At 60.9% G+C, this 26,534-nt stretch overlaps 6 protein-coding genes across 6 annotated transcripts; all 6 read left to right on the forward strand.

The window, feature by feature from the left end:
- Nucleotides 1–1,149: 1,149 nt before the first annotated feature.
- LINJ_30_0970 (putative ubiquitin-protein ligase) lies at nt 1,150–5,355 on the forward strand (the record flags this gene model as incomplete). Its single annotated transcript, XM_001466904.1, has 1 exon — nt 1,150–5,355. The coding sequence occupies one exon, from the start codon at nt 1,150–1,152 to the stop codon at nt 5,353–5,355; it is 4,206 nt and encodes a 1,401-aa protein (XP_001466941.1).
- A 1,450-nt stretch (nt 5,356–6,805) lies between these two features.
- Nucleotides 6,806–9,619, forward strand: LINJ_30_0980 (conserved hypothetical protein; the record flags this gene model as incomplete). The annotated part of the gene is made up of 1 exon (XM_001466905.1): nt 6,806–9,619. One exon carries the CDS (start codon nt 6,806–6,808, stop codon nt 9,617–9,619), a length of 2,814 nt encoding a protein of 937 aa, XP_001466942.1.
- A 1,502-nt stretch (nt 9,620–11,121) lies between these two features.
- LINJ_30_0990 (conserved hypothetical protein) lies at nt 11,122–12,861 on the forward strand (the record flags this gene model as incomplete). The annotated part of the gene is made up of 1 exon (XM_001466906.1): nt 11,122–12,861. The coding sequence occupies one exon, from the start codon at nt 11,122–11,124 to the stop codon at nt 12,859–12,861; it is 1,740 nt and encodes a 579-aa protein (XP_001466943.1).
- A 2,262-nt stretch (nt 12,862–15,123) lies between these two features.
- On the forward strand, nt 15,124–17,409 carry LINJ_30_1000 (conserved hypothetical protein; the record flags this gene model as incomplete). The annotated part of the gene is made up of 1 exon (XM_001466907.1): nt 15,124–17,409. The coding sequence occupies one exon, from the start codon at nt 15,124–15,126 to the stop codon at nt 17,407–17,409; it is 2,286 nt and encodes a 761-aa protein (XP_001466944.1).
- A 1,022-nt stretch (nt 17,410–18,431) lies between these two features.
- On the forward strand, nt 18,432–20,378 carry LINJ_30_1010 (conserved hypothetical protein; the record flags this gene model as incomplete). Its single annotated transcript, XM_001466908.1, has 1 exon — nt 18,432–20,378. The coding sequence occupies one exon, from the start codon at nt 18,432–18,434 to the stop codon at nt 20,376–20,378; it is 1,947 nt and encodes a 648-aa protein (XP_001466945.1).
- A 4,750-nt stretch (nt 20,379–25,128) lies between these two features.
- On the forward strand, nt 25,129–26,484 carry LINJ_30_1020 (conserved hypothetical protein; the record flags this gene model as incomplete). Its single annotated transcript, XM_001466909.1, has 1 exon — nt 25,129–26,484. The coding sequence occupies one exon, from the start codon at nt 25,129–25,131 to the stop codon at nt 26,482–26,484; it is 1,356 nt and encodes a 451-aa protein (XP_001466946.1).
- Between the last annotated feature and the right edge of the window lie 50 nt (nt 26,485–26,534).

Below are 26,534 nucleotides of genomic sequence, written 5' to 3' on the forward strand. Positions count from 1 at the left end.
GTAGACACACCGTAATTACACCACCTCCCACTGCTCTTCTACTTTGCGCGTGACTCACTCCTGGAAGACTTGGTGCTGATGGCATCGATAATAGTACACACACACACAATGGGTGCAACCTGCTCTGTTGGCGATATGAGACCCGCGATTTTTCACTATTTCGAGTCACGCCGTTCTGCCGTATGCCTCTGCAAGGAGGAAGGTGGTGGTGGGAAGGGACTCGCCTTTCAACATCAGCGGCGCAACTGCTGTTCCATCGGTGTGTGTGTGTGTCAAAAGACATGTGTGCTGTGTGTGGCTGTTTATGTAGTTATCTATCACGAATTTCCTCTGCTCGCACCTTTTCCCTATTGCCTGTGCAGGTTTTCTCGCTGCTTTGTGGTGACGGTGGCTAAAGAAGCACCGCCACCACCACCATCAGTCCGCCGTTGCGCAGGTAGTGCAGTCGGAGCTGCACCACATATCCATGTCTGCGTGTGTCCGTGCGTGCCTATGTGTGCGTGAAAGTGGATGACGTTGCAGCTCATCCTGCGTCTTTTTCACGCCCACTCAAGCATCTACAACTTCTGCCTTCTCCACCTTCACGCGTTCCGCTCTCCTTGTTGTTTTCGCACTGCAGGTTTATCACCACGCTGCTTTATCTCGGTCGCTCACACACACGGACCCGCACGCCATCACCTTCGCCTCTGCGCCTCTTGTGCATGACTGTGAATCTTAGGGAGGAGGGCGTGCACCCAAGGACACAGGAGCATTTTATTTTTCTTGAGATCAGCAAGCAGCGGGGGGAGGGCACTAGCAGCGGCCATACGCCGAGCCTGCACTTTTTCGGCTTGCTCCATCTGCTCCCCCGCTGCTTTGGCCGACTTTTCGATGGGGGCCGTCTCTCTCTCTCTCTCGAATTCTTCGTTTACTTCCAGGCTGTCTGAGGTGTTTTTTTTTTCGTGCGACGTGAGACGAAATTGAATCACCCACACACACACGCAGCGTGGCTCGCGCGCGTGCTTTAGTTCTTCTGTATCTTCCGCTTGGCCTCTGTGCTACGCCGCTTTCCCTCGAGTCCTTCCATCCACCCCCTTTACGGTCGGCCTCGACTTGCCTCGCAGCTCCCTAAGTGTTTTGTGGGAAGGACTCGCATTTCACGCCTTGAAGATGAGCCAATTTGTGTTCAACGGCAGCAGTCGCATGCGCAACATGAAGCTGGCGCGCGACCATCACAAGACGCGGAACAGCATCATCGAAGATGCACAACGACTGCGACTTCAGAGAGAGGAGGAGGCGCGCCGCATGCGCGCCGTCCGGCGGCTGCAACGTGCCATTCGCCAGTGGCTTGCTTGTCAGGCGATGGTGCGTTTGGCGTTGAGTGACCTGGATAGCTTGTCATCGGACGTGAAGCGAATTCTACTGTCGACGTCTTCTGCGGGCTTCTCTTCCGCTGTTCACACGACTGCCGTCCCGAGCCAGACAGAGCAGCTCACGGCACGCCTACACACGGCGTGCTGGTGCCTCTCGTATGTGCGCCGCCACCAGTCACATATTCCGCTGCGCCTCGACGCGCCTTTCCGAGCTGCAGCAAAGAACGACTGCAGCACAGAAACGGTATTAGGTGATGCGGGTTCAGGCATACCTGGGACGACTGGCCTAGGCGCTACTGCCGCGGCTCACCAGCGTGTCACTCTTTCCTCTCCTCATACCTCCTCGGTGTCGTCCCTCGGAGAGCTGCGCGCGTACCGGCAGCGGGTCTTCTGGCACTACAGCGAATGCCTTTACACAGCTCTCAGCGAAAGCATCAACCGCAGCGCGGAGGGTGAGGACACGGCTGATGAGGACACCATCGCATTTCATGCCGATGCCGCCACTGAGGCAGCCGCAGTCAATCGGCCAGCCGATCCGCTGTCGCTGTCGTGGCCTTCTTTTCTCGCTTCTTTGCCCACCAAAGATGTGGTCCTTCTCCTCTGCGTGCTGTTGCAGCAACTCTCGCGTGTGGCGCCGTCGATGCCGGGCAGCCACGCATCGCCATCCAGCAGCGCATCTTTGGTAAAGCGACTGGCAAGGTATCTTGTGGCTGTCATCGTCACACACAACGCTGCGTTTGCACGTACACTCAACGAGGAGCCGACACCTCGCAGAAGCCACGAAGGTCTTGAGATGTCAGCGACGGCGGTGACTTTACCGTCATTGGCTGCAGCGGCGTCTTTTGATCGGTGGCCGGCGGTACATGCCTTGACCGTGACACTCAGTTTTCTAGGCCAGGAGACGGTGGCGCATCCGGTGAGCGTGCGCTCGCAGTGCAGGGAGCTACTGCAGCCACTTGTCGCGGCGTTCCCGCCCCTTTCTCAGGCTGAAGCCGGCGGGTACAGCCCACTGTCGCCGCCTACGGGCTCCTTTGCGCAGGTGTGTTGGCAATGTATGTGCGCTCCCTACACCGAAGAGGAGTCCCAGCGACTCACCTCCAACTCTCTGGCGGTGCTGCTCGGCGCTGCTGATACAGCCGCGGAGGGGCCCGCGCGTGGCGGCTGCGACGTGGTGGATACGTGCTTTACGATGCTTGTTGCGGAGTGCTACAGACGGACTGCCATGAACACGGAGCTGACGGCGTGCGATGGCGTAAGTGGGCTACGAGGTGGGGAGCTGCGTGCTCGTGTACTTGGGCGCCTTGTGCGGTTGCTGCCGCGTATCCACCAGCTCGTGGAGGCAACATCGTGCGCTGCCTCTGTGTCGCCGTCGCCCTTAGCTGCCTGCACGGATGTGGTGAAGTGGTACTTGCTCAGCGTCAGCTGCCTGAGCGAGCGACTGTGCCGCGAGGATTTCTTTATTGAGGGCATTCTGGCAGATCACTACGCCTACAACACCGGCCGGCGGCAGCAGCGCCGCACGGTGGATGGGAAGGACGATGCCGAGGGTGTCGATGAATCGTCGCACAGTCAATACCGCCTGCTTACCTCGTACCTGTTCAGCGCCGAGGGTGGCCTGCAACTGCTACAACTCCTCACCGTGCAGGATGAGCGGTGTGAGAAACTGCGCCTGATGTCGCTGCAGAAGCCTACCGTGGAGGCACCCACCGATACCGGCGCGCCGCCAACGGTGGACGACGGCGGCAACGAGGAGGGCGACTTGGCAGCAGCTGCATCGCTGGCGAATACGACGTCCTTCATGGATGCTGGCGCTGCCGCTCAGTGGCCGTCGTCTGCCTCGATGCAGCAGAGCCCACTCGAGATTCTGTGCAACGTGTTTGCGTGGCCCATCTTCACATTCTCGAAGCCGAGATACAGCCGCTATCAACAGGAGACGTTGGCGCTGTACGCAAAGCTGGTGCGCACTCCGCAGCTGCTGCGTCGCCTTTGGAGTTTGTACTGGCAGAGCTGCGAGGGGCTGCGGGCTGTGCTGCCGCCCGGCGAGGCTTTGCAGAGGCTGTGCCAGCCACCGGCGTGGGGTGCACAGGAGCAGGAGGAGCAGCCGGCCCTCGCCGGCGAGGAGCGGTCTAGACGCCGCCGCGTGCCCGCGGCTGCCCACCCCGGGCCCGCCCTCATTTCCCTCCCGCGGCTGCCAACGTGGGAGACACATCCGCGTTACCCTCTCGCTTTCTATGACCCTCACGCGTCGCTCTCCATCTTTTTCTTCACCCTGCTGGCATACTATGTGAACGTGTGCGACTTCGCCGATGAGCTGCGTCGCGGTGGCGAGGCGGCGGTGCTGTCTACAGAGGAGTCGTGGGCGTTGGTGCTCGCGCTGAAGGAGATTGTGCACCGGTCACACATGTACGGCGTCGTACCGGACTCCAACGGCGAGGCTGTTGCTCACGCGGCCTGCCTGCTGCTCTCCCGCCTACACACGGTGGACGAGGCGGACCCGTTTGTGCCTGCCGCGGCGACCGGTCTGTGGATGTCCGTCAGCGCCGTCGCTGCCGAGGCAGCAGTGGGTTTGTTGTTTCGCACTTGGGATGCGGCGAGCGCCGCCGTGGTGGATGAGGAGGATGCCGCAGAGGCAGGGGAGGCAGAGCTTGACGGCGCCAGCGTCGCAACCGGAGAGCGAAGCGTTGTGGGCGGCGTAATGTCGAGCACCACCGCCGGTGTCGCGACCACGTCGGTGGCCCACGTGCGTCTTCCCGGCGACGACGTCGCCTTTCACGGCAGCGCGCAGTGGAAACAGGCGACTCGGTACGCAAAGATGCTCGTGCACACACCGTTCCTGTTCCCTTTTGCCGCTCGCGCACTGCTCCTCTCGGCGCTGCTCGTGGAGACGGACCACCACTGGACGCCGCCGAGCGAGCGGCGGGTGGTGGTGCAGCGCGGACGCACTTTCATAGACGCCTTTGACCTTTTCCACGACAAGCCGCTCAGCAACGACATGCTCAACATCCGCTTCATCGCCGACGACGGCACGCTCGAGGCCGGGTACGGCCGCGGTGTGTACCGAGAGTGTATCGTGTCACTGTGCAAGGAGGGGTTTGCGGCTGAATACGGCCTGTTTCGCCAGACCCCAGACGGCTATGTGTACCCGAACTCCTTCAGCGCCGTGGCGACCAGTGACCCGCAGCATCTTTTGAAGATCCGCTTCTTGGGGGCAATGGTGGGTCGCGCGCTGCGCGACGGTGTGTTGCAAGACGTGCCGTTCGCCCTTCACTTTCGCAACTCCATCTTGGGCCGCCGCAACACCCTCAGCAACCTCAAGAGCTTCGACGCGGAGCTCTATCACCAGCTTATGTCCCTCACGCAGCTTAGCGAGGAAGAGCTGGAGGCGGTTGGACTGACCTTTGTCTACACAGTGAACGCGCTGGGCATCACAAGGGAGGTAGAGCTGGTGCCTGACGGGGCGAAGATGCACGTGACGCCGCGCAACTGCCTCTTTTACGTGCACCTCGTCGCCGACTTTAAGCTCAACCGCGAGGCCGCCGAGCAGACGCGCGCGTTTTGCACCGGGCTTCACTCTGTAATTGACACGAACCGTCTTCGCTTGTTCGACAGTAACGAGGTCGGCAAGCTCTTCGGCGGCGATGAGACGGGGCAGATCGACTTGGAGGACTGGAAGGCGAATACAGTGTACGACAAGCCGGAGGACGTGAACGCACCGCAGGTGCGGCTCTTCTGGGACGTTGTGGAGTCTCTCACGCGCGCGCAGCAGCGACAGCTGCTGAAGTTTGTGACGTCCATGACTCGGCCGCCGCTGCTCGGCTTCCGTTTCCTGGCGCCTCCCTTTAAGGTTCAGCTGCTGGCGATGAATGCGTCCGGGCCCGATCATCTGCCCTCGGCGGCAACGTGCTTCTCTACCTTAAAGCTACCACCGTACCGTGACTACGCGACGGCTCGAGCGAAGATTGTTGCTGCCATTGAAGAAACCGGTACCTTCGAGTTCAGCTGAGCAGCGAGGCGCTATAGCGCGCCTCGGTGGGCCTCGTGCCGCAGCACGCACGAAAAGAGGTATCGCGAGGGCGCCGCGGATCGGGGTGGGATGCTGGGGGTCTTGGCAGGTCGATGGAGTCAATGCGACCGGTAAAAGCCGCTATTACCCCTCCCATGCACGCATCTTCTCCCCCTCTTCTCTCTCAGAATGTGTGTGTGTGTGTGCGTGGCTGTCTGTCCAGGTCCGGTGTTGTTTGAAGCGCTTATTTGCCACCTTATGTATGCGTCTGTGTGTGCCCGCGCGTTCTCTGTCTCTGCGTATGTGCGCGCATTCTTGTGCTCGTGCCTCGATGCACATTACCACTGATCCGACAAACGATTTGAAGTACCGATAAGGGCATCGAGAAATGGAAGGCCTGGGAGAGGGTGCAGGCAGTCCACGCGCAGTCCCAGCGGCGTATAGGACGAACGAGGGCAAAACACCGTCTGTGGCATTGGGCCAGGCCCTCTCTCTCTTTCCCACCCCTCCTTTCCTCATCCCCTGCCACCAGTGAATGTGTGGGTGAAGGCGATCTCTCCCGCCGAGTCGAAGGTGCATCATCGCCGCTTACCTCTCTGGCACTGCAGCGTGCTGTAGTCCCCAGTATTGTTTGTGCTTGCGTTCAAGGCAAACGGTGCGCGTCTGTGGGGTGGGAGCGAGAGATGTGTGCACTCCTGCTGCACTGAACCTCGCAAATACAAGCAGGACAAAACGAAGGAGCCCCCCTTCCCCGATCCTATGAACGGCAGCCATCGTTGCCGTCACTTTCGCTGGCTCCTGACAGCGTAGGATCCACGACCGCCGCCATGTGTGCACAGCACTCTCGCACACACGCACACACACGCAGAGACACACACTCGGGCACCAACGTGTCCGGGCTTGTGCCATGCCCGTTTTTCCTGCGATCGCCCTCCCTCATCTCTCTCAAAGCACATGGTCCCTTCCTCAACCCACTCTTTACTCTCTCTACCTCTCATTGGACGCGTGGGACACACCAGCTCCAGCATACACTCACGCACAGCCTCGCTCGCACGGACCCACAAGCGAAGGAAACGGACTGCGGTGCCCTGGAGAAGCGAGTGGAGTCGTCTCCGAGAGCATCTCTTTGCTGCTTCCTTTTCTCTAGTGCGCATGTGTTTGTGTGTGGGGTTGTGGCTGTCATCGGCGCTACCAGCACTCATCCTCCACGGCTCCATCAGCCTCTTCTCCCGTCTGGGGGCAGCGGCTTGATCAAGCAAGCAAGAACTCTGTCGCACCACGCACACCCACACGCTAGAGAGTGGGCGGCGGTAAGGCGCCCACGTACCTGGTCCTGGCAAGTACTCGCGATTCTTCACGTGCATGGGGTTGGGCAGCGCGGGTTGCGTGTCCCTTGTCGACTTTTCGGCACACTCTCGCCGCAGGCGCACGCGCACAGGGTCGAGCAGTCATGTTTCGTCGCTCACTCGCCGCCTATGGCAGCTATCTGTTGAACCAACGACTCATCGCGGATTGGTGGCAGGCAGGCCACCGCGAGGAGGTGCACCAGGCAGCCAAGGCGCGGCTCAGCGCGGCCCTGGAAGAGGTCGAGCAGCGGTCGTCGTCCGCGGCACAATCATCGACGGCTTGTGTGGATAACGAGAGCGACCCCTCATTTTCGCCTTCGGGTTCGTGCGAGTACGCGGATGCGCCGCATCGTTCTCCGCCGCTCAGTCTGTATGAGGCCAACGCCCTTGTCGCGACTTTTGTGAGCAGCCACAACACGCAGGACTTGAGTGCTACACTCCAGTACATTCGTGAGCAGCTCGGGGAGGAGCTCACCGCCTATCATTTCCACTCGCTGCTGCGCACATTCAACTACCACCATGACGCAGCTAATGCGCTTCAGGTGCTGGAGGTGATGGTACACAGCGGCACGACGACACTGGAGACGTACGCCCGCATGGTTGACTGTGCGCACTGCCTGTGCCCGCCTGATGTGGAGGCCCGTCTGTTGCAACTTGTTGCCCTGGCGCAGGAAGCGTTCGGGACCCACGTAATGGAAGACGAAGCCGGCACCGAGGGAGGGACAGTGGCCGCGTACAGCTTTTCGGGAGAAGGATTGCAGGCACGCCAGGCGGCTGCGGATCTTACGGGGGCCGGCTCGTCGCACCCCTCTGGTGAAACGGCAACGCCGCAGCCGGCGAGACCGCCCCGCAGTGCGCCTGTGCTTTCCTCTCTTCTTTACCACTGCTCCACCACGAGCCATCGGAGTACGGTTGCGTCGTGTGTTGTGATGGCGCTGTGGATACGTGCTTTCGGTGTGGAGTTGACGGACTGGGATGTGATGTCGGTGCTGAGCAGCGTGCTCACGCACCCCGACGAGTTTCCGCAATTCTGCGCTATGTTCGGCTGCTTCGATGCGTACAAGCGGGGCACCGTGAGCGTGCAGGCAGTGGTGGAGCGACTGGCGCTACTTGGGGAGGTGGAGCGGTGTGGACCGCCGACGGCCAACGAGCTCGTGGACGAGCATGTTGAAAGCGATGACACAGGCAGCTTTGACGGAGACAAGGAAAAGGCCCGGGACAGCCGTGTGCCGGCTGGGCCGTCTGCCACGTCGACGTTGACATCTTTGGTGGGGGCGATGCAGGCGTCCCTCCGCGCCGCCGGTATCGATGCAGCTTCCAGAGTGGTTTCGCTACCCTTCGTTAATGCGCAGACCAACAGCATGGAGGAGTTGGTCGCTGCCACATTGCTGCCGCTCGCCCAAACGGGCGTTGGGCCACATCACTACAACGCCGGCCACCTCTTCCACGCCTTGAGTCTCGTACAAAGCAGTGTGGGGGACGACACCGGGGCCATTCAGCTACTGCAGCGCGCGGCCTGTGAGCAGCAGCGGTGCACCGTGGCACAGGAGGCCCTAGATATGACTGCCAACTCGCGAGCGTCGAAGGGACAGCCTGGTGAAGAGCTCGCCAGCTCTGCAGAGTCCTCGTCGTCGCTCGCGGTGACTTCTGCGTCCGCGCCTGCGTCAAGAGAGCCATACTGCGTCTCGGTCCATCATCTCTTAGACGTGGGCACGCTGCTGAGTCGCGTCAGCGCGACAACACTGCGTGACGTGCAGCGGCCCTTTCACGGTGCTTTGCGCCAGATGGTGGAGGAGCTCTCTGAAAAGCCGACGGAGAAGCCGTCTCCCACTTCCACTTCTCCTCCATCCACTTGGCCGACCATGCTGGCGTCGTGTACACCGCCGGTGCCCTGCGCACGCGACTTGGTCACCGTGAGCAGCTACGAGACGCAGTTCATCCGGACCGTGTCCGAGGCGCGCGCGGTGCTCAGACGCGCGATCGACGCAGGCAACGCCACCGCTAGTAACGGACGTGTACCCCGCAGCACGCAGTTCATGTTTATGCAGCTCGCCCAGTGGTGCTGCCGCCATCCGCCGTGCAATCCAAAACTGACGCCGGAGGGGTTGGAGGAGCGGACCAAGTGGGGCCGGTATTTGGATGCCCGCGACACGTCGCTTGCCCTCTTCGGGTCTGCACGACAGTCTCGTGACTCGATGAAGCACCTCTTCTACAACAATAATCAGCTGCCTGAGCTGCGTAGCGAAGCCGTCATCGCGAAGGACTTTGCCGACGTACACGAGCTCTTCTTCGGCTCAGCCTCACCATCATCGTCGCTGTCACAGGCGGAGCTGCAGCTGTCTATGCGGCAGGCGCGCACCACCCTGCCGCACACTGGGAGTAGCGCCGCCATCGTGCCCCGATACCTCTGGGACTCGGCCGTCTACAACCCCTACCCGGCAGCTCAGCTGGCGATTAATACGTGTGAGTTTTCTAAGAGTCCTTGTGGCGAGGGGACTCAAAGCCCTTTCGCGCTGGCGGAAGTGCACCAAACCGATGCCACCCTTGGAAACGATGCCGAGGAGGACGTTGGCGACGCCGAGTTCTTCGTCGAGCTCTGGCACGCCTTGCTGGACAAGACCACCTCGGTTGGTAGCAACGAGGCTTGGTATCTGCAGAACACGGATATGTTTCTGCTGCTCGTCCGTTGCCTACTGCACCGACTGGACTGGGAGGCAGCCGCGCATCTGACGCGCAAGATGACACAGCACACAAACTACACCTACCTCATGGATCACGAGCTCACAACTATCTTTCGCGAGATCGGCGACCCTGCTGGTTGTCTGGCATTCAAGGTGGCGACGAAGCTGTTCGACGGCCGCATTACGAAGGACGGACAGACGAAACGGGAGAGGTTTCATCAGGAGCAGTTTAGCTGAGATCGAAAGAAAAGATGGGTATCCACATCAGTGAGAAGTAACTCTTCGATAGCGGCAGCGTAGAGGAGAGAAATGCGCCTCGCCCGAGCCCAGAGGAGGGGGCCGATTGCCTTCTGACACACACACACACACACACACCCACTCCCTCTCTGCACATCGCGCAGGCCCCACGCGTGGCGGTCTCTCCGTTTCTACTTCTCTGCCTCCGTGCATCCACCGCGGTGTCCTCGACGCGAAGAAAAGCGCAAGGCGAGAATCGCCCCGCTGCTTCGCGTTGCATTTTTTTCGATATATTTCTCCTTCGAGACACCGTGCCTTTTGTTGTGATGGACGTGCGTCACCTTTCGTGCATCAGTATTCGGCCGACGTCTCCGCAGTTATCGGAGCCGCCCTCCTTCCACCCAAGTTCTTCGATACAGAGGTGCCAGAGACTTTGGCAGAGCGCACGCATGTGCGTGTGTGCGTGTGGAGACGCACTTCTTAACGAGCTCGTTCTTGGTGACTTTTTTGTCTGTGTGCGTGTACGTTGCCTATTGTACTCTCGCGCTCCCTCCTAGCCTCCCCTGCGTCCTCGGCCCCTCGTCTGCAGCCTCTCTCACCCTCCATCGCGCCCGCCTTCTCTTACCTCTGCTTTTCCATCCACCAGTGTCTGCTCGGAGGGGGGGAGGGACGCCGGCAGGGGAGGCGGCAGAGGCTCGGAAAAAGATGGCACTCATACGCTTCGTAGAGAAAGGGACAGCGCCCCTGAAAGGGCACAGACCCACCGCCGTCACAAGCAGGTGGAGTATCACACTTCTTCGCGCGCAGACGAGTTGACGGCGAAAGGGAAACTGACGTGAGTGAGTTCTTGGGGGAAGAGGCGAAATGGGAGGAGTGGTAGCGGGTGGACCTTGCAACCATGCTTGCTTGTGTTTGACGAAGCCTGCAACACCCCCCTCCCCCCACAAACCCACACAGAAACACTCCATTCATGTGCCTGCGGTAGGAAGGGGTATGCATATGCCGAAAGAGTCACTTTGCCCCCCCCCTCATGTGTGTCAGCTGCAGACACGCATCCCTTTCCCATTCGAATCTCCTGCTTTCCTCCCCTCTCCGCGCCCACCTTTGTCTGCTTGTGTTCCCTTCATGGGTTGCCTCATTCCTCCCCCTTCTACACACACACACACACACACGCTGACACATCGACTCACCTCTGCACATGACCCCTCCCCTAAAACGCCCACTTTTCCGTCGCCAGAATCAAGTACATAAAAAGACCAAGAAAGACAACATCGCTTTTCTTTGTTGTTTTGCGCATTTCTGTCGAAGCGGTGGCCGCCTTCACTTGTGCCCCCCTCCCTTCTTTCATCTCGTTTCTAACATCGTGTTCGTCCCCACCTTCGTGCGGAGTCGCCTCGCTCCTTCCCTTCCCAGACTCCCTCTCCCGCAGGCAGGCACCCACCCGTCTATACACGTGAGTCCCCTTCCATCTCCCATTACCATCCCAGCCGGGCGCTGCCGCCATGTCGCGCGTCACCCTGGCGCCGAAGCTGGAGGCGGTGACGGTTTACGGTGACCGCGCTCAGCTGACCTTCTCTGCGCCAGTGGTGCTCAAGCCCTCCGCGAGGGTTGTGGCGGTTGTGGAAAACATCGAGCAATGGGGCGATGTGGACTGGGCCACGCTTCAGGTGCGCATTGGCGAGGCGACGGACCCTGCTGTGGCTGCTGCGGTGCTGCTGCAGAATATCAGCCCCGTGCGTGAGACGGTGAGGCAGGACGTGCGCGCGGATGTGCAGCGGCAGAAGGACGTGATCAAGCGGATCGAGGAGGAGCAATGCGCGTGCGAGGAAGGCATTGCCGCACTGGAGGAGTCGTGCCAGCACCTTGAGCGGATCAAGTGCTTTGTCAGCTCCGCGGGCCGCGGTGACTGCGCTGTGCCGCCCGAGAGCGCGGGTCACCTGCAGGCGTACATGCAGGACCCTGTGAAGTGGGGCGCGATGGCGTCATTCTTTGCGACGCGGCGCGCCACGGCGCAGCGCGGGCTCGCGGAGCTGAGGACGAAGTTGGCGGATGTGGAGGAGCGACTTGAGGAGGCGCAGCAGCGGCTGAGCGACCTCGGCGGCGACAGCGGCGTTCGACTGCACACAAAGAGCGCGCTGGAGGCGACGCTTGTGGTGGGCGCAGGGGTCGTTAGCGGGACGAAGCTGATGGTGGAGCTGTCGTGCGTTGTCAGCGGTGCGGGGTGGTCGCCACTGTACGACCTGCGCGTGAACTACGCGGAGTCGAAGCTGGAGGTGCTCTACTCCGCGAACGTGCACCAGTGCACGTCGCTGGACTGGGAGAAGGTGCGGCTGCGACTGAGCACTGCAACGCCGCATGCTGGCGCCTCGCCGCCGCCGCTGTGGCCGCGCTGGACGATTTGGACGCGGCCGCCGGCGCCCGCGATGGGCGCGCTGCGCGGCGGGCCGCTGGCGCGCAGGAGAATGGGAGCGAACTCCATCTTCTTTACTGCGCCGAATACGAAGGAGAACTTCGCCGCTCCTGTCACGCCGATGGTGGAGGCGGCGTGTGTGGAGGGCTGCGGCTCGTCGTCAAATGCGACGGTGTACGCGATTCCGGGTCTTGCGACGGTGCGGCACAACAACGCGGACGTGAAGGTGACAGTGGCGCGCGAGAAGTTTCCCGCGCGGCTGCGTTTTGTGTGCGTACCGAAAGTGGACCCGCTGGTGCATCTGAGCGCGACTGCTGTGAACGCGACGGACTACGAGTTCATTGCTGGCCCCTCAAAGGTGTTCTACGGCAACACATTTGTGAACCAGTCGCAGCTGGGGCACGTGTCGCCTGGCGAGGAGTTTGAGGTGTCGCTTGGCACGGATGAGACGGTGAAGGTGAGCCGGACGCTTGTGCGGCGTGCGGAGTCGGAGAAGACGTCCGTGTTCTCGAGCACAAAGTCGCAGCTGAGGTACCACTACGCGTACACAGTTGAGTGCTTCGCGCTGCCGAGCGATGCACCGGTGACGGTTGTGGTGAAAGACAACTACCCCGTCTCAGACGACGCGGATGTCGATGTGGTGCTCGAGCAGCCGACGGCCACAGCGGCTGGTGAAAACCTGTGCTCTGTTAAGGGGGAGAAAGTGACCGTGGATGAGGACACGCACGAGGTGGCGTGGACCTTCTCGATGGCTAAGCATGAGAAGAAGAACTTTGACATGGTATTCGTGGCAAGGTACCCAGTGAAGACGCCGGTCTTTGGGCTGCAGTGACGCGGGCGTTCGTGAAACACGCAGAGGAGCCCTACTATCGAAGAGCCCGTTCCGGGGCAGTGGATGAGGGTGCGCCTCAGCTCTTCTTCAGCCGCGCTGACGATGCAAAACCGGGCTTGCCACTTCCGTCTTGCGCGCTGGCTGTTGACGCGGTGCCCCTTCGCTGCGTTTTGCCTATTCCGAGTCACCTTATGGAAGCTTTCACGAGTTCCTCCATGGAGAGAGATCGCTTCGCTGTTGTAGTATTGATTTGCCGGTGTTTCTCTCTCTGCTCTCTGTGTGCGACCATCAGCGCACACGGCGGCCCCGTCTTGCTTGCCGCGCTCTTACGTACTTCTTGTTTTGCGCCCCGACCCATCCTCCCCTTTTTTACTCGTCTTTTTCGGTCCGTTTTTTTTTTCTCGCTGCCATTTTTATAACCCCGGATGACAGGGGGGGGGGCGGGGTGATGCCGCAGCGCGTGGCATCTCAGGACCCAGTGCCCCCACTCTGTCTGGGGAGGCCACGCAGCCCCTCCTTCGTCTCTCCCCCTGCCCAATGCCGAGCCGCCTGTGGTGGTGGCGCGGTGAAGCACCTGCCACGTGGGGAGGTCAGAGCGATGTACCGCCCCACTGACGCCGGCGGTCGGGCCCTGGATGGCGCTGCGGCGGAGCGACCTGCGGCAGTGCACAGGCTTGCGCCACGCATATGGTAGGCGAAGCGTCAGCGTGGCTCGAGCGTGTATCCCACCCCCGGCCCTCGCACTGCGTACGGGGGTGTGGGGAGCCACCCACCCACCCCTGAGGAGAGAATGCACCCGGTGGCGCCCGGCATAGTGGGGGAGCGGCTGTGAGGCGACCTGCGGGGCGCGGGTGGGTGTGCGGTGCTCGAGGCAGGGGGGTGGTGCTCCGACGGCTGAGCCGGGCGCATTGCTGCACTGGCGTGTCTCTCGCTCTGCATCGCACGACGCGGATGGGGGCCTGTGGCAGGGCCTGGGGGGGTTATCGAGAGGCGCTCAGTGAAATGCACTGTGGCAGTGAATGGACAGACGCGACTCGAAGAGAACCCTTTTCTATTTGCATGCCCTTGCCTCTTGCCCAGGCACGGCAAGCGCAACACAGTGTACACTAGAGAGGAGCGCATACACGACGGAGAGGTGGAGACGCGTTTTTTTTTCTTCTCACCGGCGATGTGTTGTTTTTCTTTTTGCTTGGGGTAGCGGATCGTGCTGGTGGTTGCGTGAGTGTTGCTCACCTTATGCTCTTCTCGCACTTGAGGATTGTGTGTGTGTGTAGCGCGATGTGTTTGTGTGTGCGTACCGCAGGTCCCCACATTTCTCCGCCTTTAGTCGCTATGCTGCTTGTAACTGTCGCCGTTAGCGTGCCCTGTTTCGACACCTTCTCTCGTCCTTCGCCGTGGCACCGAAGAAGGGGCGTAGAGGCAAGGGGAGGGGAAGAGCGGGGCGGGCGTGCGACCGCCGTGAATGCACTTGAGCTTGAGGTTTTTCTTTTCGTCTTTGCCACTTCGTTCCTGTTTTGACCACCGCCCCCCCCCCACCTCTTTCTTCCTTCCTTTTTCCTCCGTTACCATGCCGTTGCGGCGACCCCAAGGCAGACACCCAAAGTACGAGAAAAGGACCGTGAGTGAGCTCGGATGGGGACCTTGCTGACCCATCTCCACCTCTCGTACTTCACCGTCACATTGTAAAGAGGGTGCGGCCGCAGTGACGGGTCGCGATGCTCGTGCCATGACATCAGCATGCCTCTTCAGCGGAAAATGACCTTCTTTCGAGCATCCCATGAGTTGCACTTCGTAGGGCGGTCCAAGAGAGCGCACCCCCCCGTTCCCTTCCACCCACAAAGAGAGGCATGCGCGTTCACGTACCCGTCTCCATATCCGCACCGAAGCCGAGGCCAACACAAACACACGCATACATACGCTACCCCTCCATCACCCTCACTCGCTCTCTAGCCCACCCACCAATTCTTACAGCACTTTCTCGGCGCATTTCACCTTGACGAGGACGCACGCGCCACTAAGTGCATACAAAACGGAGAAAGCATCATAGATCTATACGCACCTACAGCCACATACACCACTTGGCACCCCTCATGAACGCGAGCGTGGGGCTCTCACTCACGCTCGCTCTGTACCGTCAACCTTACCAGCAGTCCGCCCCTGCCGCTTCTCCATCTTGGTGTCCTCCCCAAATCACCACACACCGGCTTTCTCTGTTCGGTGACTGCGACAAGGACGAGGGTCCTGCGCTGCACTAAGGCACTCATGGAGGAGGTGAAGTGCAGTTTGCTGAGCTTTAACTCAGCACTTCTGAGTCAGACGCTGGACGCACCTTCGTCAGCGGCCGATGCGAGGGCAGCGGATTCGAATGCTGACAGTGCAGCTGGCGCATCTGCGGAACCCTTTCGCAGGTACTGTGAGGCGCTGCCCTTTCACCCCACAGAGCAGCAGCTTCTGCAGCGTGCCCTGCCTCTGGGTCGCAGCTATCACACGCTTCTGCGCGCCACGCAGGAGGCCGCTGTCGGGCGCGTCGAGGGGCTGTATCCGGCTGCTATTGCGAATGGGGTGAAGAAGGTTCTTTTCAACTACGCCGAGGCGGTGAAAGCGGCCGAGACGCCGTCGGCGCTTGCGGCGCTCCCGGCTACATACGCCCTGACTTTCACCCTCCTGGAGGCCATCGTCAAGCAGCAGCAGCGGACGGAGGTGTGTCTGCCGTTGCTCGACAGTTTTCTTCACAATCAGGAGGTCCCGGCAGCGTTTCGGCGTCTTCTCGGGGAAAGCGTGTGGCTCGCGCTGCTCTACACAACAGCGCACTACATTGCCCACGGTGTCGTGCTGCACGCACGCCCAGACTACTTCATTGCTGTGCGCGCCAAATCAACGGAGACCGCAGCGGCGACGGCGGCGGTGAGGAGTGCCTCGACCGGTTTCGGCGGTGGCGCTGGGGAGGAGCACATCCTCTACACAGACCGTCTTCCGCTCGGTGTGTCCCCTGAACTGGGCCTCCTGATACTGGCGGCTGGTAAAGAGCGACGGGTGCTGCTGCGCGACATGGATGTGCAGGGTGGCAGCGACTACCTGGAGCAGCTGGCTCTCGGTTCCCAGGACGAAGCCGCCAATGCTGTCTTTCACTCCATCTTCAACGCGCAGCTGTGTCATGGTGGCGTTCTGGTGGCAGAGGAGTTAGCGGCGCGTGTGGAGGCGGCAAAGACGTTGTGGTCCAAGGCATTGTGGATGAAGGTCGGCGATCTGCCCTCGCTGAAGGTGAACCTTGCCGCTCTGCGCAGCATGTTTCTCTGCCACCGCGGCGACGTTTGGTACGCCTTTGTGGAGCGCGTGCTGCCTGTTCTTGCTGATGTGCTGCCGTCGCTGTCGCCCGCTGCCGCCCTGGAAGTGGCCGAGGGCGCCAATGCCGAGGGAGAGAAGCAGGTGAATGCAGCAGATGCTCCGGCTCGCGAGTCTCATGTCGCGGCGCCCCGTAGCGCCTACCTGCAGCGCATCGCATCTGAAGCTTTCTTGTTCGCTCTCTCCGTCAGCAATCTGCGCGACACTGTAGCATACGAGGCGTTCACGATGCGGGTGAAGTCGTGCCGTGTACAGCAGGCGGATGCGGCCTTCGCCGCTGATGGTCCGACGCGAGTGGCCCGACATACCCGCGGTGGCGGTGGTGCGGCCGGCTCAACAGAGGACGTGGCGCGGCACCTCCTGCTCATCGTTGAGGCTCTTTATCTGCAGTATATCCCTCCTCAAGGTCTGCTGCTGATCGTGTCGCACAAGGCGATGCAGTACTACCAACGACTCTTCTTGTTTCATCTCGCCCTCCGCTTCTCACTGGAGGCGCTTGCGGTGACGCGCTCGCTCCTCTCAGAGGCGTTGGTGACCAATACGAGACCCTCGGCAGACCTGCGCCGCGCATTTTCGCTGTTTCAGTTTATCCACTTCATGGAGTCCTCGCTTGGCTACTACATGCAAGTGGATGTCATTAGCGTGTTTACCGCGAAGCTCGAGGAGCAGCTCGCGTCTGCCGCATGCACGAGCGTGGATCAGGCAAAACGCTTCCACGACCAGTTCATATGGCATGTGCTGGAGGCCACGTTCCTCACGGAGGGCTCCGAGCCGCTTCTGCGCGCGTGCCAGTCCCTCAACATCTGTGCGACAACCCTCTACATCCTATGCATGCGCTATCGCATTCCCTACTGGGCGGTCGATGGCGTCAATGAGACCCCGGTGGAGGTGCGTGCGACGCTGATTGCTCTCGAGGCGCGTGTACAGCAGGAGGTTGTGGCGGTGTTCACGGGTCACCTCGGCCTCGGTGGGCGTCCTTGGGAGCGCGCGCTGTGGTCGCGCCTCGACTTCAACGGCTACTTCTCCCAGCACCGCGGCCGGCCAGCGGTTCCTGTGCCACTGCGGAGTGCCAGTGCGTCAGCAAATACGTTCAGGCAGCCGCACCACACACGCGTACATAGCACCGGCGGGCCTTCGCGCTCGAGCAGTGTGGCTGCAAAACCACACCGTCATCACATAACATCGAGGCGGACATCAGCTGGGTGACATGGCGGCGCTGGATGAGTAAAAGGCGCGCAGGGGATGCAGTCTCTCCCACGCTCGTGTTCTCTTCGCTGTTGTCCACCACTCAGGTGAGCCCGTCTTCTGTGTCGCGTTTCTGTGGCTTCTAGGAGGGCTCTATGGACGAGTTTGCCGAGCACACGCACCATCGTGCACACGCCGTCTCCGCATTTCTGTGCCGTGCTGACGCCGCTTTTCTCTGTTCCTTTTTGTTCGTCGCAAAGTACTGTTTTCTGCCTTTTGTGTGCGCTGCAGTCATTCGTGCACAGCGAGGGCGATGCTCCCCTCGTCTCCCACTTTTCCAGGCCTCCCCCCTCTTCGACAGGCAAGCAGACGTGCAAACAGAGTCGACCAGTTTACTCCTGTCGTTGCACACACAAGCGTGCACCATGCGGCACTCCTGCCCCTCCCCTTCTTCGCACAGGCATGTAGGCAGACAGCCAAGAATAAAGATATCACCTCTGCCTTGCCTCTCTCGTCCTTCGCACCCTTTCTTGGCTTGGCATCGAGAGGTCGCCCGCGCCTCTTCCCCAGTGTGCCCTCCGCCCTCCTAATCTATCCCCGCCTTGTTTCTGCGCGCACATACAGGAGGAGTCCGGCGAGAGGAGAGGACAAACACAAAGAGAAGAGATCTGCGGCGGATCGCAGCGCATCAGCGAGTCGTCAAGCTCTTCCTCTCAAGCACCGGCACACACTCTTTGCGCCCCACCCCCGGATGCCTTTTTCGGAAATCTTTCAGCCTCGCCTGCGGTGCAGAGTCCGATTCTTTTTTTTTTTTCGTCTCGTGTTCTGCAGTTCTCTGGACGGTGCTGCGGCTTTACTGAGTGGCCGTGGAAGTCTGTGAAACCGCGTGCTTCCCTTCTTTGCTCTCCCCAGCGACCCGACAGACGGTCCCAACCGCACTGGTGCGCACTGCACCTCCGCGCAACTCCGTTCTATTTACACAGGCCTTTACGCATCGCGCGAACACCCGACATCAGCATCGAGAAGACGCGAAGAGGGGGGATATGCACCACAGCAACGAATCGGTGAACGACGCCGCCGACGCGTCGTTTTTTCCGCAGCCGTCACCGACGCGGCCGAGCAGAGAGGCTCTTCCTTCGGCAGCCCCACCCACCGGCCGCGTGACTCGCACGCAGGCGCTGGCTCGGTTGCGGCGTGGGGAAGGCAGCAGTACAGATACCAAGCCGGTGCGCGCGCCAGGAAATGACGTGAATGAGCTGAGGGTGTTAGAAACTCGCAAGGAATGCGTGGTCGGGGAGGTCCGGGCTGACGCGCAACAGAAGAAGTCGGAGGGCACCTCCTCGCACGCTGCAGCGCCGCCTGCAGTAAGCGCCACCATCACCCCCGACGACGGCGATGACATCGGAGCTGCTTTCCAGGAGACTGGCGATGCTAGCCGGCGCCATCGCCGGCACGGCCACGACGCAGAAGGAACCAGCGGCGATGCTGTGCGCGATGATGCATCCGACGGAGGCGCGGCCAATGTGTGCGACGGCTATAGCAGTGACGATGGCTCGGAGAGCACTTGCTCGGCGCGCCGCGGTGGCGCAGGTAGCGCGCCCACTGAGGCCTTCTCCGTTCACCCTACTCACGCCGGCGCCCGCGGCCGTGCCGTCTCGACCCGCCAAGCAGCGAATGCGCTGCCTCGCATGTTGGCGCTGCAGCGATCCTTCGAAACGGAGGCGAAGCACCTGTATGAGTACTGTGGCACACACGTTGTCGAGTGGCCGACGCTGGCGGTGGAGTGGATTCCCGATCGCGCCTTTGTCGATCCGGAGCGTGACTACACGTTGCAGTACTTGGCGATTGGTACCCAGGCGCACCCGCTGAGCGGGGCGGCGAACACAGTGAAAGTAATGGAGGTGGCGGTGCCGGTCACCACGGCGAAGGACGTCATGTACGGCCTCTACGGCGACGACGACATTGCCGGCGCGGAGGCGGTCGATCCCGCGCTGGAGGGCGGCATCGACCCCGGCAAGCGCTTCGCCAACGTCAAGGGCCACTTCCACTGCGAGCAGACCCTAACGATGGACTCGGCAGTGCTGAAGATTCGCGCGATGCCTGCCGAGACGAACATTATCGCCGTCAAGACGGCGTCTGGGCTCATTGGTGTGTACAACCTCGTGCAGGATCTCACTCAGAATGAGGCTGGCCGCACGGTGCCGGATGCACTGCTGCGCGGGCACCGCCGTGGCGGCTTTGGGCTCAGCTGGAACACGCTGAAACCCGGCTTCATCGCGAGCGCCGCCGACGACGGCTATGTCAACTACTACGACGTGAGCCACCGCTTGACTATTGACCTGCGCGAGGCGTCGGCCGTTGACCCGTCGCTGACTGGCCCTGAAACGCAGCCACTCGAGCGCTTGGTTGGGCACCGCGACATCGTCACCGACTGCTGCTGGCACTCTTCGCAAGGACACCTGCTGGCGTCCTCGAGCATGGACGGGGACGCGCGCTTGTGGGACATTCGCATGAGCGCCGGCAGCTCCACCATTCCCTCGGCGCACGCGAGCGGCGCGACAGCTGCCCAGTTCCACCCTATCGGCGCCTTCCAGCTGGCAACCGCTGGCGCGGAGGGAAGCATTAGCCTGTGGGACATCCGCCGCACCGCGGACCCGGTCCGGGAGCTCAATTACCACGGCCGCCTCATCGCGGGCCTGCAATGGTCGCCTTTTTGCGAGACCGTGATGCTGAGCTATGGCGCTGACGGTCGCGTCGTCTTGTGGGATTTGGCAAAGATGACACTCCCGCTTGGCTACTCGGAGGATCAGCTAGCGCCTCCGGAGGTGTCGTTTGTGCACATCGGCCACGTGGGCCGCGTGACGGACGCCTCGTGGAACTCCTCGAAGACAGAGGAGTGGCTGCTGGCGTCCGCTGACACAACGAACGGAGTGCACGTGTACCGTCCGCTGCTCAATGTGGTGCAGGACTACCGCGCCTACCAGCAGTAGGAGCGTCCCTCCACTTGTTCTCGCTCCGCCTTCGATTGTTGCTCTTCTGTGGTGCCGTGAAGGGCGACTGCGCAGATGGCACGCACCTCTGTGTCTGCATCTCGTGAGTGTGTGTGTGTGTCTGAGGGGTCACATGCTTTCCTTATTTATGTGCTCTTTTTCCCCCTGCTTTCGTTGTTCCTTCCCCCGCCCTCCTTCTGTGCGAGCGGCTTTGTGGAGTGGTGGATGCAAAAACAGAAGGGTAACGGCGAGGGAAATCCGCGACAGAGCGGTGGGGAAGAACACCTTCTTTTGCACCTCATCACTTCTACCCGTGTTGTGCCCCCCCTTTTCTGGAAGCGCTGCAGCGTGGCCTTTCCTCCTCCCCTGCTTCAGAACACAAGCATGTCAACGCTATCATTATCCTTTTTCTTTGGTGTGCTGCTTACTTTTTCCTCGTGCGTGTGCTTGCCTGCTCGTTGACATGCAGTATCCATGGATTCACTTCTGTACTCGCTCAGCTTGGTGTGCGGCTCTTCCGTCTTTGGCGCTGGTGTGATGTGCATAAAAGAGGGAACTCTTGTTCCTCTTTCGCGCCCTCCCCCTTTATGGGTGCACGCGGGTACATCGGCCGGTTGTGGGTCTTCCCGTTCTCTTTCTCTTTCTTTTGCTCTTTTCGACTTTCGTGGCGGCTCTCTTGTTGTGGTGCATCTGCGAGATTGCTGAGAGGACGGAAAAAGAGGCGAGGAGGGGGAAGGGGCAACGCATATCTTATCGCTTGTGTGGTGATGGACAGGGGCGGTGGAAGGGTATGGCGAGTGTGCACAAACGCCTTCGTTACAGGCGCGGAGGACACGCCACGTCAGGTGTGCGTGCATGGGCGTTCTGGTGCGGACCTAGAAAAGCGAAAAGCGAGGTGAAGGTCTTCAGTCCAACAGTGTCACAGGGAGCGGAGAGGGGAAGGATTGATTGAGTGGCCAGACTCATTTCTCTTCATTCGACCTTCACCTGGCTTCTGTTCCCGATCCCCTTTCCGCTGTTTTCGTGATCTTCTGGCGGATCAGCTATTCTGTGTTTCCATCGGACATGTGCACCTCTGCCGCTGCGCTCCGTCACTCTTATCCCCTTCAACCTCAATGGTCTTTGTTCACTCTTCGCGAACATTGGACCCTGTTCTCTCGCACTCTCTCGTCTTTTTCTGCTTCTCTGTCCTTGTTGCCGGGTGTATTCCTTCCTTTCTCTACTAGGCAGCGCGTGGATGCCACGTGTCGGTGCGGTGCTAGCGGGCAGCTGTGCCAGCGCGCGTGCACCTGCGGACACATCGTGGATCACGCGTGTGTGTGTGCGTGTGCGTGCGCGTGTTTCGTAGCTAGTGGGCGCGAAGGCTCCTCTTGCTGCTCCGATGACACTTCGCGCGTGTGATGGGTTTTGAATGGTTGGGGTGTGCATTGCGTATGCGCGCAGTGCTCCACGGAATACGTCCTTTTTTTTTCTGTCTTTCTTTTACTTTCTCTGGTGTCTCTTGGCTGGTGCGCTGATGTGCACCACACGTTCCCTCTCTCGTGGAAAGAAACAAGCATCCTTGCCACCGTGTTCTGCCATGCTAGCTTAGTCTATGTGTATGTGTGTGTGCATATGTGTATGCCTATGTATGTGCGTATGCGTGCGTGCTGTATTCGTTCGCGTTAAGCGACATCGGCACGCTTTTTTTTGTTTTCCCTATATTTACTTAGTCTTCGGCTTCGTGTTTCCATCCTTTCCTCCCCTCCTCCCACCCGCGCCTCGCGGGGCTTGCAATCATGTTTTTCGTTTGTGTGCATGTGTGCAGGTGCGTGCTCCTGCATGTCTTCCTCTTGCTGTTTGGCATCCTGTCCCTTCTCTTGGAGGGCGCGCTCGGGTGAGTGCTCTCTTGGGGGGGGGTGCTACACAAAGGAAAAAAAGGCAGACAGATGGATGGGCGTCGCGAACTGGGGGAGGCGCCCGAACGGACAAGCGACTAAAAGGAGGCGCGGGCGGTGAGTCTGCGCGTTACGTCATCTCATCGCCGCTCGCCCTGCGCCGCGATTTGCGGTAAGGCGCGGGCTCTCTTGATACGAGGGGAAGATGGACCTTTGGAAGTTGGCCTTGCAAGTGTCGTTGTTGTGGTTGCTGCCAACCTTCGAGTTGTGCGCTTTACGCTAGACCATTCCATTCTACTCGGCTTCTTTTTTCTCGCTCATGGGGCCTCCGATGCCCTCGACTTTGTCACACAGATCAGCGTCATTGTCTGGGATTTCAACCCCACCCCCTTCCGCAACCCCTGTTCTTCTCCCTTTCCATCTTTACCATTTTTATAACCCCGGATGACAGGGGGGGGTGATGCCGCAGCGCGTGGCATCTCAGGACCCAGTGCCCCCACTCTGTCTGGGGAGGCCACGCAGCCCCTCCTTCGTCTCTCCCCCTGCCCAATGCCGAGCCGCCTGTGGTGGTGGCGCGGTGAAGCACCTGCCACGTGGGGAGGTCAGAGCGATGTACCGCCCCACTGACGCCGGCGGTCGGGCCCTGGATGGCGCTGCGGCGGAGCGACCTGCGGCAGTGCACAGGCTTGCGCCACGCATATGGTAGGCGAAGCGTCAGCGTGGCTCGAGCGTGTATCCCACCCCCGGCCCTCGCACTGCGTACGGGGGTGTGGGGAGCCACCCACCCACCCCTGAGGAGAGAATGCACCCGGTGGCGCCCGGCATAGTGGGGGAGCGGCTGTGAGGCGACCTGCGGGGCGCGGGTGGGTGTGCGGTGCTCGAGGCAGGGGGGTGGTGCTCCGACGGCTGAGCCGGGCGCATTGCTGCACTGGCGTGTCTCTCGCTCTGCATCGCACGACGCGGATGGGGGCCTGTGAAAGGCTCATGTGGCAGAGTAGCGTTCTTGCGCTTCTAATCCATACGCGACGGTAAAGGCGTGCTGTGGGCAGCGGGCTGCCGGCGACCAGCTCTCGCTCTCTCCCCCGCGCCTTATTCTCCGTCTTGAGGCAGCGAAGGGCCGCGCCAGGCTCGGCTGAACGGGACGTTCCGCTTTCCTCGTTCTCTTTATTCGTCTTTGCGCGCTTTCCTCGGGAGATAGCGGCTCTGCACGATCGGGGGGACGATGAAGTGTTCGTTGCCGAGTGAAGGCGAGGTCTTTGTTCTACCTGTGACTGCTACTTGTAGTTTGCATTTTGTTCGAGAAAGCGCCCCAGTGACGTCATGGCCTCTTCTCTCTCGTTGTTTCCACTGCCCAAGCCTCCCGAGTAAGCCCCGCCCACCCGGCCCCCTTCACGCCTCCACCCTGTGAGGCAGGAAGGCGGGAGGGCGTGTGGCTCCGCGCTCTCGTCCATGCACACAGTCACAGGCGCATACGGCTGGCGATGCCCTTGTATGAGAGACGCGTTTGATTCCTGCCGGTATGCAGCCCTCTCGGTGTCAGCGGCCCGACCGCACACACACACACACACACAAGCATCAAGAGCAAACCGATAAGCAGAGCAAGAGCGAGATGGAAAAGGGTTGCGTCTGCGGAGGACGCACGGAAACAGACTAACGGGTGTTTTTGTTTTTGAAAACGGTCGTTACTGGCATGCCTATCATTCAGCCGCGCAGACGCTATCTGGGCGAGCTGGCCTGTTGCCGCGTGGTAGAAGAGGAAGCGGCCGCTTTCCCCCATCGCCCACAAAGGCGCCCTCTCTGCTAACTGCTCCACGAGCCGTCTTTACTGGTGTGCACGTACTTGCAGCGGTGTGGCGGAGGGGAAGAAATATGCCCGCCTTGATGTTCGGTCCTGCTTGACTCTGCCCATCTCTCTCGTTCATCTATCTTGCCTCTCTTCAATTTCCTTTGGTGGACCGCCGTAACTGTTCTCGTGCGTTTACGTGGAACGTTGTCGTCTCGCCCGTCATCGCATGCGGAACGGTCATCTGCATGTTGTACGTGTGCGTATGTTGTGGCGGTACTGATGGCGTTGTTGTTATGCCTGAACTAGAAGCAGTCTGTGCGGGAGCCTATCGGTCTGCTTGTGCACGTGTGTTTGTGTGTGGAGGCGCTACCTCAGTCTGCCGTGTCTCCCTCTCTCCCTCCCTCCCTCCCCAGGAGTCCGCAACGCTGCAGAAAAAGTGGTGCAGTAGCGGGCACGGTCGTCCGCCACATCTTCTTTTCTGTAGCTTCTTGCCCTTCCTCCTCCTTTTTCAGCCTTCTTTTTTGCTTCACATAGCCGCAGCGGACGGAGAATGTTCGTTGTCGCGCACAGCTGATAAGTGCGCTTCTCTGGTAGGTCTTTTTTGTGCTCTCTCTCAATCTTCATCTGTCTGCGTCTTGGGCGGCCCTGACACGTCAATTGCGAGGCCCCCGACCTGCGCATGGTACGACGACCCGCAAAGGACGCCAGAAGGGAGGGGGATCGCCACGACCACCGACCTTCGCGCACGGGGAGGAAGAGACGGCACGGAGAGGATGTTAGCAGCAACACGCCGCCGCTTTCTTCCACGTCTTACCTTGAGTCACATCAAACGCAAGGGAGAGTGAAGTCGCCTATTTCGCGCAAGCATGACGGGTCGCACAGCAGGAGCAGCAGCTCTTCGGGGCAGCACCGCTATGGGCGCTATCGACACCGCGAAGGACAAGAGCGGCGCGCCGGCGTTGACGACGATGAGAAGCACCTTTACAGGAGTGCGGACAACAGGCACGGCGCCCGGCAGCACCAACGACGTGCGAGTGACGACAGCGTGCACAGCGATGAAAACCGGCGCCGCCCGTGTCCGACGTCGATGAATGATCCAGCTCCGTCTCCGCAGGCACCCATGACCGTCCCACTCGCCGCAAGCGCTACGGTCCTCCCAAGGGCAAATCTCGCAGTTAGTGCACCGCCAGGTGCAACGAGAGCCGGCCACAGTAAGCGCCTTCCCGAGGAACTCGCTGAATCTCCACACACGCAGCCGCCTCGCATGGAGACAATCAATGAGCGCAAACAGCTCTTCCGCACGCGGTTGTACACGACTCCTCTGCGAGTGCCGGCTACCGAAGGCGCAGAACAGCGCGGCGAAACTCCCGGTGCAAGCCTCACAGCGACTGGCGCCACGCCCAACGACTCTGTCGCCGGGGCTCCCTTGCTGCGTGCCCCGCCGCCCGCTATCCTGTCTGCAGCTGGTGGGCCGGCATCTCTCAGCATAGTCAAGACGGTGCCGTTCTCGGAGGAGGAGCACCTTGCATGGCTCTGTGCACCAGCCTCGCCGACAGAGATCCGCGCAAGCGCGGCGGTGCCTCCGGGGGCGGCGGCGGCGTCGTCCCGTGGCCTCGCCTGCACCGAGCGAATTCCTCGCGCACAAAGTGAGGGAGAGCTCAAGCACGAACCCGACCGTCGCACCGTTGGCGCGACGGCAACTCAACAACCCCACCTCTCCTCCGGAGCTTCGGACGTGCTTGGGAACGATGCGCCTGCTTGTCTACAGGGCCTGGCGGCGGCACCGACGGCAACCGCGCCGAACACAGCCACGCCGTTGGCGCCGCAGCAGGGGGAAATCAGCTACAAGAGCAGCTTCTCTGTTCTCACGTCGTGGGACGCATTGATGGTGGCACCACCGCTACTGCGCACCACCCCCCGCATGCCGAGCCTCTTGACCCAAGATGCCGACAGCATTGGCACCGCTGTTGTGCACTCGAGCAGGTCGACCTCGGTAACCCACGCGTGTGTGAGCAACGATACTGCGCGTATACCGTCAACGGGCTCACGTGGCGAGCTGCTCATCGGCACTTCACCTGCCACGGAAAAGGGCGAAGCAAGACAAGGAGAAGAGGCACGCGCTGACGCGGCGCTGCAGCAGCCTCTCTTCCCATCTTCGTGCTGCACCCGCACTCCCACCACAGTCCCCTCTAGGCTGAAATGCGACGGGCACGAGTGGTCGCCCGAAGACTTAGTGCATCAGTTCGAGGAGGATAGCGCGCGCACCTTTGTGAAGCACTTTACGAACGGCCTTGTGTTCGTCGACCCGCCGTGGTTCATCTGCCCAGTGCTGCTGGACAACTGCGAACACCCATACTACATGACATGGATGGACGAACTCGAAGTCGGCTCCGTGGAGGAGGCGGTGGCAGAGGCCAAGGCAAAGCTGCTGACAGATGCGTAAGCGCTCCCGGCTGCGCGGTGGAGGGGCTATTGCGGGTGGGCGACGACGTG

Source organism: Leishmania infantum, chromosome 30 (genome assembly GCF_000002875.2).
Source record: "Leishmania infantum JPCM5 genome chromosome 30".
In the NCBI taxonomy this organism is placed as follows: domain Eukaryota; phylum Euglenozoa; class Kinetoplastea; order Trypanosomatida; family Trypanosomatidae; genus Leishmania; species Leishmania infantum.